This window comes from Dermacentor albipictus, unplaced genomic scaffold, assembly GCF_038994185.2.
Source record: "Dermacentor albipictus isolate Rhodes 1998 colony unplaced genomic scaffold, USDA_Dalb.pri_finalv2 scaffold_35, whole genome shotgun sequence".
Lineage (NCBI taxonomy): Eukaryota > Metazoa > Arthropoda > Arachnida > Ixodida > Ixodidae > Dermacentor > Dermacentor albipictus.
In genome coordinates this window covers 730317-748362 of record NW_027225589.1, presented here as the reverse complement: position 1 = coordinate 748362, position 18046 = coordinate 730317, and the positions used below count along the sequence as shown (strand labels likewise).

Here is an 18046-nt window from a genome sequence, read left to right as displayed (position 1 = left end):
CACTAACCTAAGCACACGCTATGCACTTAAACAAAGCTTCACTCTATGTTAAGTCCCACAAGGTTGGTCAGTTCTGTCGCAATTTCGACTGCAGGCTTTCCTGAATGCCGTTCACTTTGGCTCACAGTCTGCTTTACTTAAATAGACCCAGATCTTCATCCCTCTCGAGGATATGGGCACCACTTTCAAGCCTGGGCATCTCAAATGAGCCGCCAGGAGGGAAGTGAAGGGTGCCGCCACTCAGGATAGCTGTCATAAGTTTTCTGCACGCTTTGGACAGAAGGAAGCAGAAACAAATGAAGCACGAAGAAAATTTGTATTTCCCGGGACGTTTTACAAGGAACATATGCAAGGTGGACCGCAACACCTATAGGCTTTGAACAGCACGCTTCTGAGGTTCGCACGCAAGCTAAAGCAAATCGTAGTAATGAACATAGCGTAAATATATCGAAGAGCACTCGGCTGATTTGCCTGCCTACTCGACGTCTGACAGTGATAGAGAGAACAACATTGGAATTCGAATAAAATTACTATCCTAATAGGGACAAGTAAATCACAACATAGGCAACGTTCGTTTAATGAACACCAATTATAGTGAACATGAACAACTGAACAGTGCATAACAAAATATTCTGTCGGTATGTCGACGAAACCTCACGCTTGTTCTGTGCTTCCCCGCAAAAATGACGATGCACTCTCTCTCGCCCGTATATGCATAATAAGAAGAGCATACTTGCACGCCCACAGATTTTATGTATCGTGCCGCATGACGGAGAAAGGTATATATCCGTGGCTTTGAACTGCCAGGACATAATCGATATTATGTCTGTTGAAATTGGAAAAGTTATACGGGCTGTGTGACAGTACCTTATTTCCATTCAAGGACCTCTGGGCTTTACCGCAAGCTTTGTTTCTTTTCAGAAGCTGCTAGTACAACTTGTGTCAGGGTTACAAACGGACCTTCGGTTTCTGGCTTCACTAACCGCGACGACGTTCGGCTAGTTTTCGTCAAGTTGGAATAAAACGTGCACACATATATTATTCCATCCCGAGAGGTGTCAAACTGGCTAGTCACTTGGAGGTGTTCTCCGCAAGAAAGTATGAACGACAACAAAAGTAATGTTTCAACAGCCGGCAACCTGCCCAGTAGGAACACTGGAAACCATAGGCTGGAATGCCTATGTCTAGAAATCATTGTTATGAATTGGCAGTTTCATGTTTCTCGGGCCACTGGAATATTTAGTGGCGGACAAGGGTTCTCACCGATGACAAATATTAAGGATGCAGTAACATGAGATGTGGCTCATTTGACCGGCATCTTTTCCTGGTGACGTTACCTAAACCAAGGAAGACTGTTGTATGCTCTTAATGTGCATTTATGTTTTGTGCAAGTTTGACTGCCGCGCAGAGTAGGGCAGTTTGTGCGTGTATGTGCGTGTGTATGCGCATGTGTACGTGTGTGTCTGTGTGTGCGTTTGTGTGTGCGTGAAATAAACTTCGTGAAAGGGGACGCCTGTCAATATTTGCGAGGGTACATTGTCGTTGATTTTCGTGAAAAGCCGATGACGACGCAGAAAGGGGGTACTGGTGCTCCAATAAAATCCATCGGCGAAGATGACGGGAGCTTTGGCATGATGCTGAAGCTAAGCCGTGAGAAGCCCTCAATGTGGAGAAGAGTCCCGCGGAGACAGCGAGCGTAGCAGACGGGGTGGAACGGAGAAAGCGCCGGAATAGGTGCCTGTAAAGGCGCAGGCCGAAGGTCACTCCTAGCTCCCACCTGGCGAAGGACGTCACATCAAGCTTCTCGGTATGACGTTCTTTCTGCAACGTCGGCAGGGCGTCCATCTCGAGTCGTCCGAAGCACTCCAGCTCTATTCCCGAGTTCTCTCTGGCTGACGAACGCCGAACTGGCATCTAGCTGTATCTATTCGACATTGTCAACGCCGCCGCCTTCCTTAGTTGTGTCCATCTTTCAGTGTCCGTGTCACTACTTCATCACTCGGTGAAACTCTTTATTCACTCAAATGCACGCCATCAATTGCAGAGTAATGAATGAAGTGAATGAATGAACACACACACACAACCACAGCGCTCGACAAGAGGGGAACAAAACGGGCGATCATAACACAAGCGTTTTCCGTTGTCGTCTTGGTCCAACGAAACCGTCTTTTACCTCTTACTATGATTTACAAACTAGTCCCAACATGAGGACTTGTAAAGGATATTACACAATTAAAGATATGCAAGAAAAAACACTTTATGATCACAGAAAGGCCCACACGGCAATGACAGGAAATGTCACCAGCAAGTTCAACACATCTGCCCGAGAATCAAGGCATTTCTAATATATAAAGTATTGAAAATGAAAAGTGACGCCACTTGCACTCTTCGTCATTTTATAGCGAAGCTGTTAGCTTGAATAGAAGTTCTCGAAGAACAATTTAAGTAATTTTTGGTGCATACTGGTGGAAGTGAAGTATTTTTAAAATTTTAGTTTGGAGGCGACGTGTGACGCGCTAGTGTGAATGTGCAGAAAAGAATATATGTGTGGTAAAGATGGCTTTAATAAAAATTTCTAGTCCCTCATGTTTTTCCATGTTTAGAGGTGCAATGGAAAACCCTTAGATATGTTCTCAATTTATGCAGAAAACTAATCAATGAAGCAATTCAATATTTGTAGAGAGAGAAAGTCAATGTATTAGGTTCTAGGGCAAGGTAATCTTTTAGTGTTTAAAGTAATAAGAGACTTTGGAGAAAATTACTTTTCTGGCTTACCAAACATAATATAGGAACGGTATCCAAAGTTTGCACAAAACAATAAAATAACTCTACTCAACACCAAGTGAGATATTTAGTGAGCAATCGCAGATAATGCCTGATGTCTGGACTGCTTCAAAAGCGTCACCTAATTAAGGTGTTTTGTGTATCAACGCTACATGCAACAATGCTATATGCATTAGCCATTTCTCTAGTATCACGAGAGAGCTCTACGTCATCCCAAGCTGACATTTTCTGAAAATACAGAGCAATATATCTGAAATGCCTGGCATTGGGTTAGCATTTCTGGTCTAATCTCGATCTTTGCAAAGTTTTGCTGCGTCTTCGTTTTCTGTGTATTTTCATGCGTTCCAATAGGCCCGTAGTAGGTTCGGTGAGTGTCTTGGTGAACTCAAGAAGACACTTTGTTTCCGATTTTAGAGAATAAGGAAAATGCTATGGACCATGCGTAGCAAATCTTCAAGTCACTGGGTCAATTATACCTGTTTTTAAAATTTAGGTATGCAACCAGTCCCAAGCATTATAAATTCGTTTTACGAATACAGCAATATTTATTCCTTCGTAAATCAAGAACTCTAACTATTGAAAGAGTAGATGATAAAATAACCGCTTCTTTTTAGGCTGATATTCCGCCGATATTCTGCGGAAAGATATACAACAATATTACGGTGATTCTGGTATTCTGCGGTCACCAAACATGCATAGCACAACAATTTATTTGATTGTTCTACAAACCCAGGTTCTTCTGTACCCCTCACAAAGCACATTTTTTCTTGAATTCATCATGTCTGATGAATAAATGGTGCTGTAGGATAAGTGATTTCATCATGCAAGCGATGATATAGCAGTCGTTTTTTTTAATTTTCCACGATATTTCTATATAATGAGCCATTTCACCCTTCTTCGACGAGTGTTCCCTACAGGTAACATATAAACAACATGCCAGAAACATCTGGCTAAGTGTTTCTGGTTATATCAACTGGAACAACGCTGATTGACAGGCAGCATGAACAATTTGTTGCTCTAGAGAACGAACACACGAGGAGGAAGGCGAAGTATGGACCGCCACTCAATTTCTTTTGAAAGCATGGTCAGAGGAGACAAGCTGATGCTAGATTGACTGAGCAGTGCTGTCAGACGCGTTAAATAGAGCACATAAATCTAGGGGTATTAAGTGATGAGATCGGCTTGTACTATTTCCAAAAAGAATCGACTAGTTGTGTAGGGCGCCGCGTTATGCAGAAGATGGGGTATGGCTTGTTTTTTTTTTTCGTCCGTAGCGGGTACCAGGGCAGATCAGCCAAATGTACAGCATAACATGTTTTGGTCACATATTACTAGCTGCCACAGAGCCGACTACACAACAACAACCTCGGAAGCCTTCCTTGTATGCGCCCACGGCAACGGCGTTCATGCGCCGACAATGATAACGACAGCGTGATGAGTGTGTGAGGCGTCCATAAAGCGCCACGCTGCAGGGTCTTTGACTGAAGCCCTCTTCCAGAGCTTTGTCGGCTGTTCCAACGATAACACAAAAAAAAGTGTTCTTAATCTATTGTTTCCTTTCTCTAAATGGGTTTATGCTTGATGTAGCTTTTACATTCATAGAGGTAGTAAACATGATTTTTTTGGTATTAAAGTGTTCAGCTCACAATAGTTTGGTCGTAGAACTTATTGTTTGAAAAGTCACAGTTTCGCCTGAAAGGCGAGGCATCGATTGCTCTATGAAATTAGTAGACAGCTATAAAGACCAAGCAGGTCTTGTTGCGAAACTTAATAAGAGGTACAAAATGAAGATTTTTCAGGTCTACGCCGCTATATCCAGTCATGATGACCAGGAAGTCGAAAGCTTCTAAGACGACATGGAATCGGCGATGGGTAGAGTGAAAACGAAATACACTATACTAATGGGCGACTTTAATGCCAAGGTAGGCAAGGAGCAGGCTGGAGTCAAGGCAGTGGGGGAATGTGACTTAGGCACTAGGAATAGCAGGGGAGTGTTATTAGTAGAGTTTGCGGAGCAGAATATTATGCGGATAATGAATACCTTCTTCCACAAGCTGGATAGACGAAACTGGACGTGAAGGAGCCCGAACGGCGAGACTGGAAATAAAATAGACTTCATACTCTGGAAAATAAGGAAAATAGAGGAATTCCAGATCTACCTACAGAACAGGTATTCGGCTTTAATTCAGAAAGAGGACCTTAGTGTTGGAACAATGAACGACAATCTTGTGGGCATCATTAAGGAGTGTGCAATGGAATTCAGTGGTAACTCCGCTAGGCAGGATACCGGTAAACTATGGTAGGAGACGAAAGATCTGATCAAGAAACGCCAATGTATGAGAGCCTCTAACCCTACAGCTAGAATAGAACTGGTAGAACTTTCGAAGTTAATCAACAAACGTAAGACACCTGACATAAGAAAGCATAATATGGATAGAATTGAACATGCTCTCAGCAACAGAGGAAGCCTAAAACCAGTGAAGAAGAAACGACGAATTGGTAAGAATCAGAGGTATGCGTTAAGAGACAAAGCCGGCAATATCATTACTAATGTGGATGAGATAGTTCAAGTAGCTGAGGAGTTCTATAGAGATTTATACAGTACCAGTGGCACCGACGACGATAATGGAAGAGAGAATAGTCGAGAGGAATTCGAAATCCCACAGGTAACGCCGGAAGAAGTAAGGAAAACCTTGGGAGATATGCAAAGGTGGAAGGCAGCAGGGGAGGATCAGGTAACAGCAGATTTGTTGAAGGATGGTGGTGTGATTGTTCTAGAGAAGCTGGCCACCTTGTATACGCAATGCCTCATGACCTCGATCGTACCGGAATCTTGGAATACGCTAATATTATCCTAATTCATAAGAATGGGGATGCCAACGACTTGAAAAATAATAAACCGATCAGCTTACTGTCAGTTTCCTACAAACTATTCACTAAGGTAATGGCATATAGAATCAGGAACACCTTAGACTTCTGTCAAGCAAGGAACCAGGCAGGATTCCGTAAAGGCTACTCAACAATAGACCATATTTACACTATCAATTAGGTGATAGAGAAATGTGCGGAATATAACCAACCCTTATATATATCTTTCATTGATTACGAGAAAGCGTTTGATTAAGTCGAAACCTCAGCAGTCATGGAGGCATTAAGGAACCAGGGTGTAGACGAGCCGTATGTAAAAATACTGAAAGATATCTATAGCGGCTCCACATCCACCGTTGTCCTCCATAAAGAAAGCAACAAAATCCCAATAATGAAAGGCGTCAGGCAGGGAGATACGATCTCTCCAATGCTATTCACAGCGTGTTTACAGGAGGTATTCAGAGACCTGGATTGGGAAGAATTGGGGATAAACGTTAATGAAGAATACCTTAGTAACTTTCGATTCGCTGATGGTAATGCCTTGCTTAGTACCTCAGTGGACCAATTGCAATGCATGCTCACTGACCTGGAGAGGCAAAGTAGTAAAGTGGGTCTGAAAATTATTCTGCAGAAAACTAAAGTAATGTTTAGCAGTCTCGGAAGAGAACAGCAATATACAATAGGTAGCGAGGCACTGGAAATGGTAAGGGAATACATCTACTTAGGGCAGGTAGTGACGGCGGATCCGCATCATGAGACGGAAATAATCAGAAGAATAAGAATGAGCTGGGGTGCGTTTGGCAGGCATTCTCAGATCATGAACCGCAGGTTGCCATTATCCCTCAAGAGAAAAGTGTATAATAGCTGTGTCTTACCAGTATTCACCTACGGGGCAGATACCTGGAGGCTTACGAAAAGGGTTTTACTCAAAATGAGGACGACGCAACGAGCTATGGAAAGAAAAATGATAGGTGTAACGTTGAGGGATAAGACAAGAGCAGAGTGGGTGTGGGAACAAACGCGAGGTAATGATATCTTAGTTGAAATCAAGAAAAAGAAATGGCCATTGGCAGGACATGTAATGAGGAGGGAAGATAACCGATGGTCATTAAGGGTTACGGACTGGATTCCAAGGGAAGGGAAGCGTAGCAGAGGGCGGCAGAAATTTAGGTGGGCGGATTAGATTAATTAGTTTGCAGGGACGACATGGCCACAATTAGTACATGACCGGGGTTGTTGCAGAAATATGGGAGAGGCCTTTGCCCTGCAGTGGGCGTAACCAGGCTGATGATGACGATAAAGAATATGGATAGTAGTTTTATGAATCGTATAAACTTGGAATCATTCGCTTTCTTACTAAATTAACAACCATGCTGTCAGCGCGCACAGGCGTAAATGAACACATTACAGCCGGTCACTGAGCCTACCAGCTGTCAAAATGCTGGCGTGAGGCAGTGCGGCCGCAACAGCGAGTGAAGGGACATTTTTGCTGTCTATCGCTTCAGCACAAAATACACGGCATGAACACCACACGCACAAAGGCATAATCTGTCTGCAGTCCACTTTCGAGTTAAGGTGCGCACGACCGCGTGCGGCCACGCATAGTACGCATTTTCTGTCGGAGTAGAACGCCAAGCCTCCTTCCTGCTACGTGGCCTCCCCGCTTTGCTACCGTGGTTACGCCGCGATGATTGGTTCCACTTGCACGTGGTTCCAAATACGCAGCCCCTGCCGGAGAAGAAAGCCCCCTCACGCCCCCCCCCCCCCCCCCCAGCCTTCCTTGCCATTCCACCGCGGCGTTTCGAGCAACGGAAGACTGCGCACTTTTCTCTCAGCTTTCCACCCTTCCGTGCGCAAGATTAACCAGCGACTGTTGGCTCCCCTCGCGTGCTAGAGCATATGGTGCGTGGCGATGGAGTTAGCGCCCTTCGACTTTATGCGGAACATCACGCTGACGGCGACGCCGATGTGGAAAGGAAAAGGGCGCATTTATCATCTATATAATTACTATCGCAACAAGCGCTTCGCGTATTTATTTACCATAAGATTAGGCTGCAGAGATTGGTCCAGAAATCAAGGGATTGTTGCGCGTTCGCTTCTGACGACATGCTTTGGGTGTCGTACATGTAGCACGCTGTACGTTGTTAATATTTTGTTCTCAGAAATTAATGGAAGCATGATTGCTTGTTGTCCATAGCTTTTACTTGTCTCGTTGTATTCAAAGCGTTGTTGTTGCTATTGGTTTGAGAAAGAAGCGTCAATATTTGTTGGCATACAAGATATGTTTTGGTATACTGCTTAACTCGTTCGTAGACAACTTCCATCTGTTTGGTTGAATGGTTCACTACAAAACAATGATGTGCTTAGACGCCCATTTTACACAATGTTTCATTTAACTGTAAGTGGTACCCTTTACGTATTGTAGGAGACTACCAACAGGTGTGTATCAGGTGAGAGACTGCACTTGTCAATTTTTTTCGGCGTACAGGAGCCATTGACAGAAGGAGTATCGGCGCGCACAAGCGCTATCCTGAAACCATAGTTTGATTTCTCGGAATATATTTTGTCTACACAAAGCAGCCTTCCTTTTAGCCTATCGCACAGCCACACAGATAGCGGGAACGGAAGGAAGTTGCGACAGCATAACATATTAAACTAAAATGAAAGAAGTAATGTGAGGTTCCAGCCAGTATCCACCCATGTAACGCGGAAAAGTGTACAACCTCCTGCTTAAAAACAATATATATTTCTTCAATAGGCAAGGAACGAGAGCGACACATGTTGCTCTTTATAAGTCACAGTGAAACTCGCGTTTTGTTGCATTTATTTTACTTGCAGAAATTGCTATGCCTGAGCGAGCAATACCCCATTTACAATTCCTGATTTGTGTTTTTTGTCGTTCATAGACATTTGGTGCGTTTTTAGCGCAGGCTTCAATGAATGTCTGTAACCGTGGTCGTTGTTTCCTACACTTCCACAAACCCAAGCCCTACCAACCAAGGTGGCACCATCAAACAATGTTGGACTTGAAGGTCACATATTGAATACGTGCTTGTGTGAGATTCATTGAGAAGCACCGATTTGGGTGGTTTAATAGTGTCTCTAGTGTGCTCCATGGAACACCGTATTCTGTAGCTGATGCGCACATGATGCAGCATCCCACTTTCTGTTACCAGATATTCAGTAGGGGTGTGAATGCAGCTGTAATAATTTATTACAGTTGTCTATATATCAAAACGAAATTTATCTCGGCATATATTGGCTCCACAAAAGTACTCACATTAGAATGCACAAATAAAATAACTATCACCTCTTATCCTAAGTTTAACTGTATAAGAACAGAATTACTGCTGCGCCTAACGCCGTATGACTGCATTTAGACTTTCACGTCGGCACCATAATTTCAGCTGCACATTTTCACGCGTGAGTCATACGCGGGTGTTTTACACATTGCGGCGTGGAGCCAAATGGAGTGCAATCATTTCATCTACTGGTGCTAGCATTGGGGCATGATTCGGAGCTCAACAAAGAAGCTCGAGGAAACTTAAGGACTGTGGAAGGAGTAATAGAACAAAAAAAAAATGTTACGCGTAACTTTAAGAAAGAGAATGAAGCAGTGTGTATCAAGCAGCAAATCGGGATGACCGATATTTTAGTAGCCATTAGGAGAAATAATGGAACTGTGAAGTCATGTAATGCGTATGGCAGGTAACTGGCGGACCATTAAGGGGACAGAATGACCCGCCGTGGTTGCTCAGTGGTTATGGTGTCGGGTTTCTGAGCGCGAGGTCACGGGATCGACTCCCGGCCACGGCAGCCGCATTTCGATGGGGGCGAAGTGCGAAAACACCCGTGTACTTGGATTTAGGTGGACGTTAAAGATCCCCATGTATTCGTCATTTCCGGAGTCCACCAACTACGTCGTGCTTCATAATCACAAAGTGGCTTAGGCACGTGAAACCCCATAGGTTGATTGTTAAAAATGTGACAGAATGGGCGCCAAGGAAGAGAAATGCACTCGAACAAAGCAGATAGTTCATCAGCTGGGGGTGATAAAATAAGATTTGTAGACGCCAGTTGAAACCAGGGGCCCTATAACGTAAAACTATTCCAATGTGTTTCTATTCCAACTTCCTGATGTCAAATTTGCGTAACCACCGACGCAAGCACCGGGCGGTCACCCACAGGGTTGTCTGAACAGACCAATCAAACGCTCTCCTCATTCATACGACGTCCATTTCTTTACTTGTAAAACGCATAACATTGCCTACAATGAGCCGCTTGTCGTATCTAATTGGCGGACAAGAGGCGAGGAGTACGCTCGAGTGGAGAGGGATTCAGTGGGGCAGAGTCAGTGCACTGAAAATCGATAATCGAAGGAAGAGGGTGGTGCCGGCGTCTGTGATTGGTCGGCTTTTCGTTACTTAGCTTGTGGCGGCTGGTCGAAAATCGCGGTGGCATAAAACGGAAGCTTAAGAATGACGCTAAAACTGACCCTCAGTAAAGAAGAGTTGGCAGAATGAGGTAGTAAACGTGCCGTGAAAACGTTACACGGTCACGCAAGAAGCTTTATTATACGCAAATACGCACGTGCTCTCCAGCAGGTGCGAGTAGCCAGCGTCTCAGCAAATCGGCGGCAGCCATCGTTTATTCCTTTTGGAACGGGGCAGCCGGCGGCTATTCCGAAAGAAATTCAGTTTTGTTAGGCAAATTAATGCATCTTTATCGCGTACACGTCACTTTGACGCGGTGAGTTCCTGCGGTTTTCTGACGTCGCGTGACAGGCAGGTGAAGTGGGTGCAGCCCGAAAACTTTTTACCAATAGCCGAGGGCTCATGGCGAAAAGGGGTCGAATGAGAAATAACTGTTTTTCTTTTTTTCTGTCAAATCATGCATAATCAGTGTATACACATCATATCAGATGGGGAGGCATTGCGGTTTTTGTGACGTCGCGTGGCAGACAGGTGAAGTGAGGGGTGGTCGTAAAAAGTTTTTGACCCATCGCGGAGGGCTGATAGCAGAATTGGAATAGAAAAGTTTGTAATAGTTTTTCGTTACAGTGCCCCAGCTTGGGTGAGTTCGGAGTAGCTGGAAATCGCTGGGGGTGTCCTTCGTCCGGAAGGGAAATAAAACTATGCTGGTGGTGATGGTGCCATCTTCACATGTTCTTTTATAATAAAGATTTCTTCTGGCTTTTATATATTTCGTCCCTAAAGATTTCCCATCAAAATACATGCAAGCGTAAACATTGCGCAAATAGCACGTGATCTTTACTATGGTGCTCTTGCACTGCCCAGGGGGCGCTGCGAGAAAGGTGCTAAAAAGCGCCCTCTGTCGTCTGCTTCGGAAAGCACGTTTACAATATGGACCCGCCACTTTCGGTTGTGTTGTATCACGGCCTGCAGCGAATATCGGGCGCCGAAGATTTTTTTCAGGGGTGGCACGCTGCGTAAAGGCAAGAAATTATGCAGTGCCGAATGCGTGTACGCCGTTGAAGAATTAAGCGGCGAAGTTTTAGCGCGGTGTAAATCGCAAGTGAAGCGAGTCGCGTACGAAGTGGAACTTCAGGTAAGGTTTGCACGCTGCTAGATTCAGGCGCACAAACGCGAGGAAATGCTTGCTATAAACGAATCAAAACGATCGTACGCGCCGCGACGGCAGCGGTCTTTCGCCATGCCGCGACACGGTGGGCCTCCTGCAATCTTTGTTGACTGCATGCCGCTAAACAAGTGGTTATGTCTGCGTTGTAGTAGGGCCATCTGTCCCTTTTAGTAACTAGTAATAACTGATGCAATGCATATGAGCTCGCACGTACGTGCGAATGGCGCTGCAGCGCTAGCTCCTGCGCTGCTCGCTTGATGTAGCTTTTAATGACAGCGCTCGAACATCGATCTGCTGTAATCAATACTACCTTGCTGCGCCACCTCAACATGCTGGTTTGAGGTCAAGTATGAGCACATATAACTCTCTAACCTGTGCTGCTCGTAGTGAGGTAGTGAATTGTCACCGAATCAGTCCGGCCATTTGTGGTCATTTGCACACACCTGGTGGCTTCACCACTTCGCATCGGTCGAATTGTTAATTAATCGCTGTGGCCGGGACTCGAATCGTGAATTACCAGCCAGGCCTGCTGCTATGTCGGTCTGCTGTCGGGACTGTAGGTGCAAAAGACCGAAATTTAGAACGCAGATAAAATCAAGCAACCGTCAAGACAGGCGAAGCAGCCAGCATGGCGCGAAGTTTCGCTTACTCAGCGCGACAGAACTGCAGCTATGCAGCGCGCCCGAAGCTCCACTTCGTAAGGTCTTGAAGGAAAACGGTAGAATCTGATGTTGGGGTTCAGGCCTTCTTGTTCATGGCAGCCCACGAAGCAGAAGTAATGACGCTGATGCCTTTTCGAGGCTGGTCTAGTTCTCTCCGGATCGGCGTCACCGATTGCTTCTGCTCCCAGCATTACGTCCCACGGCACACGGAGACTCCGTTTTCGTTAAACTATAGGCTGCGGGGGGCTCGCAGCGTGGTCGGCATGGTCTGTGAGAAGTGACGAGCCTTTTCGCACTCGCAACATAGCAGAAAAAAGTGCGAATCGACGCAAAACTCGGCCTAGAAACGTGCTTCGCCACAGCCAGGGCTCAATACCAGCCAAGCTGGTACGACCCAGACGTCGTTTCCCGCGCCGCCATCAGGCGCCCCTAATATACCTCAAACTCCAGCGCAAGACGCTCATAGTTAGTAGCTGGTAAATTTTAAGTAGGTATAGTAAAAACGGGTTTCATTAGAAAAGTAACACGCGGCAATAAATGCACAATGACAGCCTTAGAAATATTTAGAATTTTCAAGTTAAATTCTGACATAAAATCAACGAAGAACATTTTCCTGTCGCAGAACATTTTTATCGTCGAACTACAGAACCCAATCACTTGGAAGGCACTGCACAGACATTGAGAACATCCAACTAACTCCTTCTTCTTGCTGTCAAAGATATGTACTCGGCACACGTATGATAATCTACCGGTATCAGTATATGAATAGCGAATGGAGATTAAAATAATTTGATTTGTAGAAAATACACTGCTTTTTATTCTTTATTGTACTACCATCTTTCACTTATGCATCATGGAAGGTCCAGGTCGGCCCACAGCTGCATGACAGTTGAGTTTTCACATTTTTCCGCAATCCATGCCTTTGTAATTTCGGTCTGCTTAGCAGTGAAGTGGTTCCTCCAGTCTCCAACAGCTCCCTTTCGGACGAATCCTGATCCTTCATGCCTTGTCTCCAACAGAGTGACATAGGAATGTTGGTCACGAGTCGCGGACGTATTCTTAGACATACCAGAAAACTTTATCATTCTCTCCTCTGGATCATCATTGTGAAGCATTTTCATACTCTGCATGCTGCACGAATCCAAGATTTTTTTAAGTGTATCAGCGTCTTCTCGCAAAATCGCTCCATGATCGCTTCCGATGAAGTCTGCAATCCTGAGGATCTGCCCTTTTGTGTCCGCTTTAAGCTGCTCGTAGGTGATGAACAGGACGTTGCCTTTTTCTCGGACATCGTACCACGGCAGCAAGTGGTCGAAGTAGTTACCGTAAGCCACCTAGTTTTGTGAAAAATAAACGGGATTGCATTAACAACGCAGGAAAAGGTATCATTGAAACGACAGACTCATTGCAATACCCAAAAATGGAAGTGAACCCTAGCACGGTGAAGAGAATATGTAAAATTCAACAAAATGTGCCCAAACACCCTCTGTGGGGGCCGAAAGGTTGATTTGAAATACGGTGCTTATGAAGGTATGCACCAGCTCCCTTTATGGTTACTGATTCTTCCAGACTTCTAGACAATATTTCAACGCATTCTGGACATTAAATTTTTTCGCAGGTAAAATGCGAGTCTACCATAATAAAATTAGGTTCTACTATGTGGATATCAAGTATGCCTTATTTTTTAGAATCGGAAAAAATTATAATATGGCAAAAATTCCAGGCGATATCGAGCCAGCAGTTGACAGGGAACATAAAGTTGAATGAGCCTGCCCATTTATTTTTTCAGAGTGAATGGTTTGAGCGATTTTTAGAGGTGCTACCCTTCTTTTTTTTCACCAGACGCCAAACATATGAAAGCTAAAAACAGGTATCAACATTTCAGTCGCAGCTGTGACAGGATGACTCCACTTTGCGGCAGCATTTCATGCGACAAGGACATATCTTTGATCGCTCTTCGTAACCATCACTAGGCTGAAAATGCGAGTTCAGCTGAATCTGCTATACGGATTATTGAAGAAGGTACGGTGTGGTATTGGGTGAAGGCGATATGTTTATGCCTCACGTAAGCTGGCAATCATGAGCCTCGCACGTCTACGAATGGATCAAAGTAATAGTTACACTTAAAACATCTAAATGCACATGCTGCCGCGCGAACAATAAAACAAGCGCATATATATATATATATATATATATATATATATATATATATATATATATATATATATATATATATATATATATATAGTGGGAACAATCAATGAATACTAGTTGGCAAGCCCATGAAATACGTCCGGTGATAATGGTACAGTGCGTGTTTACGAGGCAGTGCTTGCAAGTGAAATAGACATTAAGGGACAGGAGCAGTGGTAGAATGAAACGTGCAAGGAAAAGAAACAAATAAATCTATTGCGTCACAAAATATTACCTTTCCCTCGATAAACATCGGAAAGTATCTCTGGAAGGAGACATCAGTGACCGTCTTCGGAGTGAGTCCCTTAAGGAAATAGTAGAAGGATACGGCAGTGTCATAGGGGTTCCGTGCGACGTAAATGTACTTTGCCCTGTCATTTGGGCGAAGGAGACTTGGTGGAATATGGGTAACAATGGGTCCGGTCCTCTTGGGGTTTTCTGCGGCCGCTGCGCCACTGACATCGATAAATGGAGCCATCGCGTTAAGATCAAAAACGTTACTAGGTGGCTTTCCTCTAGTTAGGATGCTGCAGACTATGTACTGCATCCAAGACGTGCCGCATTTCGGATAGCTCACGACGAACAGGTCTCCATCTCTTGGCATGTACTTTGCTGCCGAGCGAAAGTTTTCCTCTCCAAATACCTTAGGTATCCGCACGCCATCGACCATCACGTAATAGTCGGGATCCATTGTTGCTTCTTCCTCGTTTTCCTGGCAATAAAAATGGGTATATCAAATGTGTAAGAAACGCTAAATGGCACACAGTGTAGGGAGAGATCAATAGGGCGAGAACAAGGTAAACGTAGAGAAGTCCCTATTGAGTAATATGGCTGCAATTTCCAAATGAGAAGACTGGTGATCCACGTCCCGTAGCCAAAGTTCCTGCAATTAAAAAGGCGGTAGAGTGGTACTGCCTAATCAGGTCCACGTGAGGTGCATTGCCAAACACGCTGCGTTTACTACTCGATATTATATGCTGTCTACTTCAATTATAAAGCGGCCACCACAGCCAAGGACTAAGAATCAAATCAGTTACCTTGTCTGAAGGGCCCACCTCAGTGTATGACCGCTTAGAAGTTATCTTTTTATCCAATTCACACTACTGTTTTATTCGGTAGTAGAAACAGCATCAATTCTGCAACTCCTGAGCTGACTGCTAGCTGCATTTTGGTTCAGTGAAATATTTGTTCTAAAGGTAAAAAACCAGATGGTTCATGCAAGAGTGCCAAGTTTGTCACCAAATTCGAATTGAGCTCTTCCTGCTTGGAAAATTCAACATGGACCCTTGAAGGCCGGAGCTTTATCAATGATTCCTTGTATTTCTACTGGCTCTCAAAGCCTTGTTCTGAGACTAATTTAGGAACGTTAATGCAAATTGTGATTACTCCAAAACGCTTACATGCTATAAGACAAGTGAAAAATTCCAGTGTAAGTGCAACTAAAACTGGGGGCGAGGCGCCGAACTGAAGCCCGTGTAGTATGACAAGCATTTTTCAGTGAATATCAATTTTGACTTCACTTTTTTATTTATATCTTGTTCACTGTGTAATTATATTGTGCACCCTGCCTGACACGTTATTTGTATTCAGGCATTTCTATTGTCCAGAACTACGCTTCGTGTTATATTAAAATGTCCTTCTTTATTTGAATGTATTTCATCGCGTTCTGGAAAACGCACCCTGCCTTCATCACAGGCTGGAAATAGCGAATAAATTACCAACAGATTCATATAAATGCAAATGTATAAAATGCTGTGGCGTGCGGCTAGGACTGTTCAAGAAGGATATTTGGAGATACCTTTATTTTCTCTGTGTTAATAACGCCCTTTTATAATTCTCTGCATGTTTATTTCTTAAAATGGAAGGATACTGACCGTCTGCCCAAACATATTTCTGAAGTTTTGAGACCTCTGTTAAACTTTAAACAACGCGATGCCAATATGACATTAGAAAAAGTCCTAAGGTCACGCGGCCTGGTTCACTGTTTCCAATCTTTTTGATGTGGTGCTTGTTATGCTCTTATGCCCTGTACAAGAACGACGGAGTTCAGTGGTGTCGGTGTTGCAGCAACCGTAACTCAGTTCCACAAAATTAATTTTTAGCAAGAATAAGCAGTCATAACTGTATTGTAAATCACAGATTCTAAGGACCAAATCATCACACGGTTTAATCTGCGCGCCCTACCAGTACAACTCGAAAATGTACTCGAGTATTAAGGTATTCAAATCAAACAGGCTGAAGTCCTCTTTTAGGAAAAAAAGAGGTTGAACCTACTTTCCTCTACGAAGATTGAACACAGCAATTCGGCCAACCCAATTTCGCTGAATGCACGGTCTCGTAGATTTTGGTGGCGAAAACAAGGCGAAATATATCCGTTCGCGTAGGTTCACGGGCACGCAGATGGCGTGGCAGATGGTAACACGTGTAAAACCGTGCCCTGAATTTCGCATCCGGCGAATCGGCAAATTTTCTTTATCTTTATAGTAGTGCACAAAGTCAAAACGTTTTTGGATTGGCGGTTCGGAAAAGCGCTTGCCCCTTCGTAGAGCCGGGTCCTGTCATTGAACCCTTGGCATCAATGGGCCTTCGAGTCTCATAAATCAGTTCTCGTTCTAAAAATAGACTGGGGAACGCTGTTTGCTCGCCTAACCTACGTGCTTTATTGAGAAAGGAGTGATGCAAATATAATATTTATTTATGAAATAAGAAGTTGCAAATGCTTGGTGTTAAAAACTGGTTCTTTTGGTCCAAGGGTAAACAGTGTATGTGAGGCGGCTGTGCAATGGCAGGCTGTTCATGGAAACATGTTGATGCGAACAAGACATAAGTCAATTTAAAATTGTGCGCGTTTCCAACTGTAAGCTCTACAGCAATATTGAAAGGTGTACTTGCTTATCTTTCTGCAATGATGAATTTTCCTCATCTAACAAATGTTAAACCTTGGCGCTCCGTGCAGGACACGCCTATATGCATCATCGCCTATACCCTTCTCAATTCTCGTAGATGATTCTATCTGTAGCCTGTTTTATCGCATAAACTTTCGTAGTGAGATTGACTGAGTGATGAGAATAGTGCTGTACGTTCTTGTAGTTCTGCGATCACCAGCGAACACGCTGGAATCTTCCGTGGGACAAGTGTAAATATCCAACTGGTGTCACACGCAGACCACTTTTTCAATGTCCGTGCAAGTTTTGTGCAAGTTCAAGCAATAAAATGTTAGTCTCGTGACTCACGCTTTTGCTGCCATGTTCTTTGCCACAATTACAACGTGACATCTTTTGGCGTTGCTTCATCGTTTGCGTTCCTGACACCTCCTGAAAGCCAAATACCCAAGCCTTAAAACTAGACTTCCGAGGTGTTGATGCTAACATAGTTCCCTCGGGTGCAACTCATCGACCTTCCAAAAAGTTTTGTTTGAGCACACGAAAGGGTTCCGTGACGCCATGTACGGGGCTGGATGTAGCGAAACTACTGTCTTTCTGCGTCATACAAAAACACATGGCTCGCTAACCATGCAAGCAGTAAACTACTTAAAACAAACCCGCTTTACGTTTTCGCAGCGCAGGCTTCACGGGCCCACATTATGCAGCAGACGACAAGAGGGCACACATATAGCTTTCCACGAGAGTTCACAGGTTTGTTGCACTGAGTTGCAGTGTTTGAGCTCCATGGTGCGCTGCGACGCGTTTACTTGTCCCATCATATTTTGTGGGCGAGTGTATAGTCTTCCAAGAAAAAACGTAAGTGCCGCACTTCTAACGAAGAGCGACCACACGGAAGACGTTGAAGTTAAAGGTTGCCTAAGAGGTGTCAGTGAAAAGGTTCAGAGAAAGCATGGAGAACATCACTAGTTTGCCGCCGTGGTGGCCTTCATGTAAATGGCTTGTGAAACTTGTGGAAGGAAGTGTCGGCGACCAAGCAAAAAAGCAAACGCCACT

The 18046-nt window shown here is 44.3% G+C and overlaps 1 protein-coding gene across 3 annotated transcripts in view; it reads right to left on the bottom strand.

Moving 5' to 3' along the window:
* The window catches only part of LOC139052797 (sulfotransferase 2A8-like), a 49175-nt gene extending 31752 nt beyond the window's left edge, over window positions 1-17423 (bottom strand). Inside the window, exons 1-3 of one of the 3 annotated variants that reach the window (XM_070529894.1) lie at window positions 17342-17420; window positions 14344-14820; window positions 12710-13249 (exon numbers count right to left, since the gene is read on the bottom strand). In XM_070529894.1, the coding sequence (XP_070385995.1) occupies window positions 12767-13249; window positions 14344-14820; window positions 17342-17401 (1020 nt within the window). In that variant the 5' untranslated portion in view covers window positions 17402-17420 and the 3' untranslated portion in view covers window positions 12710-12766. Of the gene's footprint in view, window positions 1-12709; window positions 13250-14343; window positions 14821-17341 lie in introns of those variants that run through there. The other 2 variants (XR_011510064.1, XR_011510065.1) reach the window with 2 other exon arrangements.
* Between the last annotated feature and the right edge of the window lie 623 nt (window positions 17424-18046).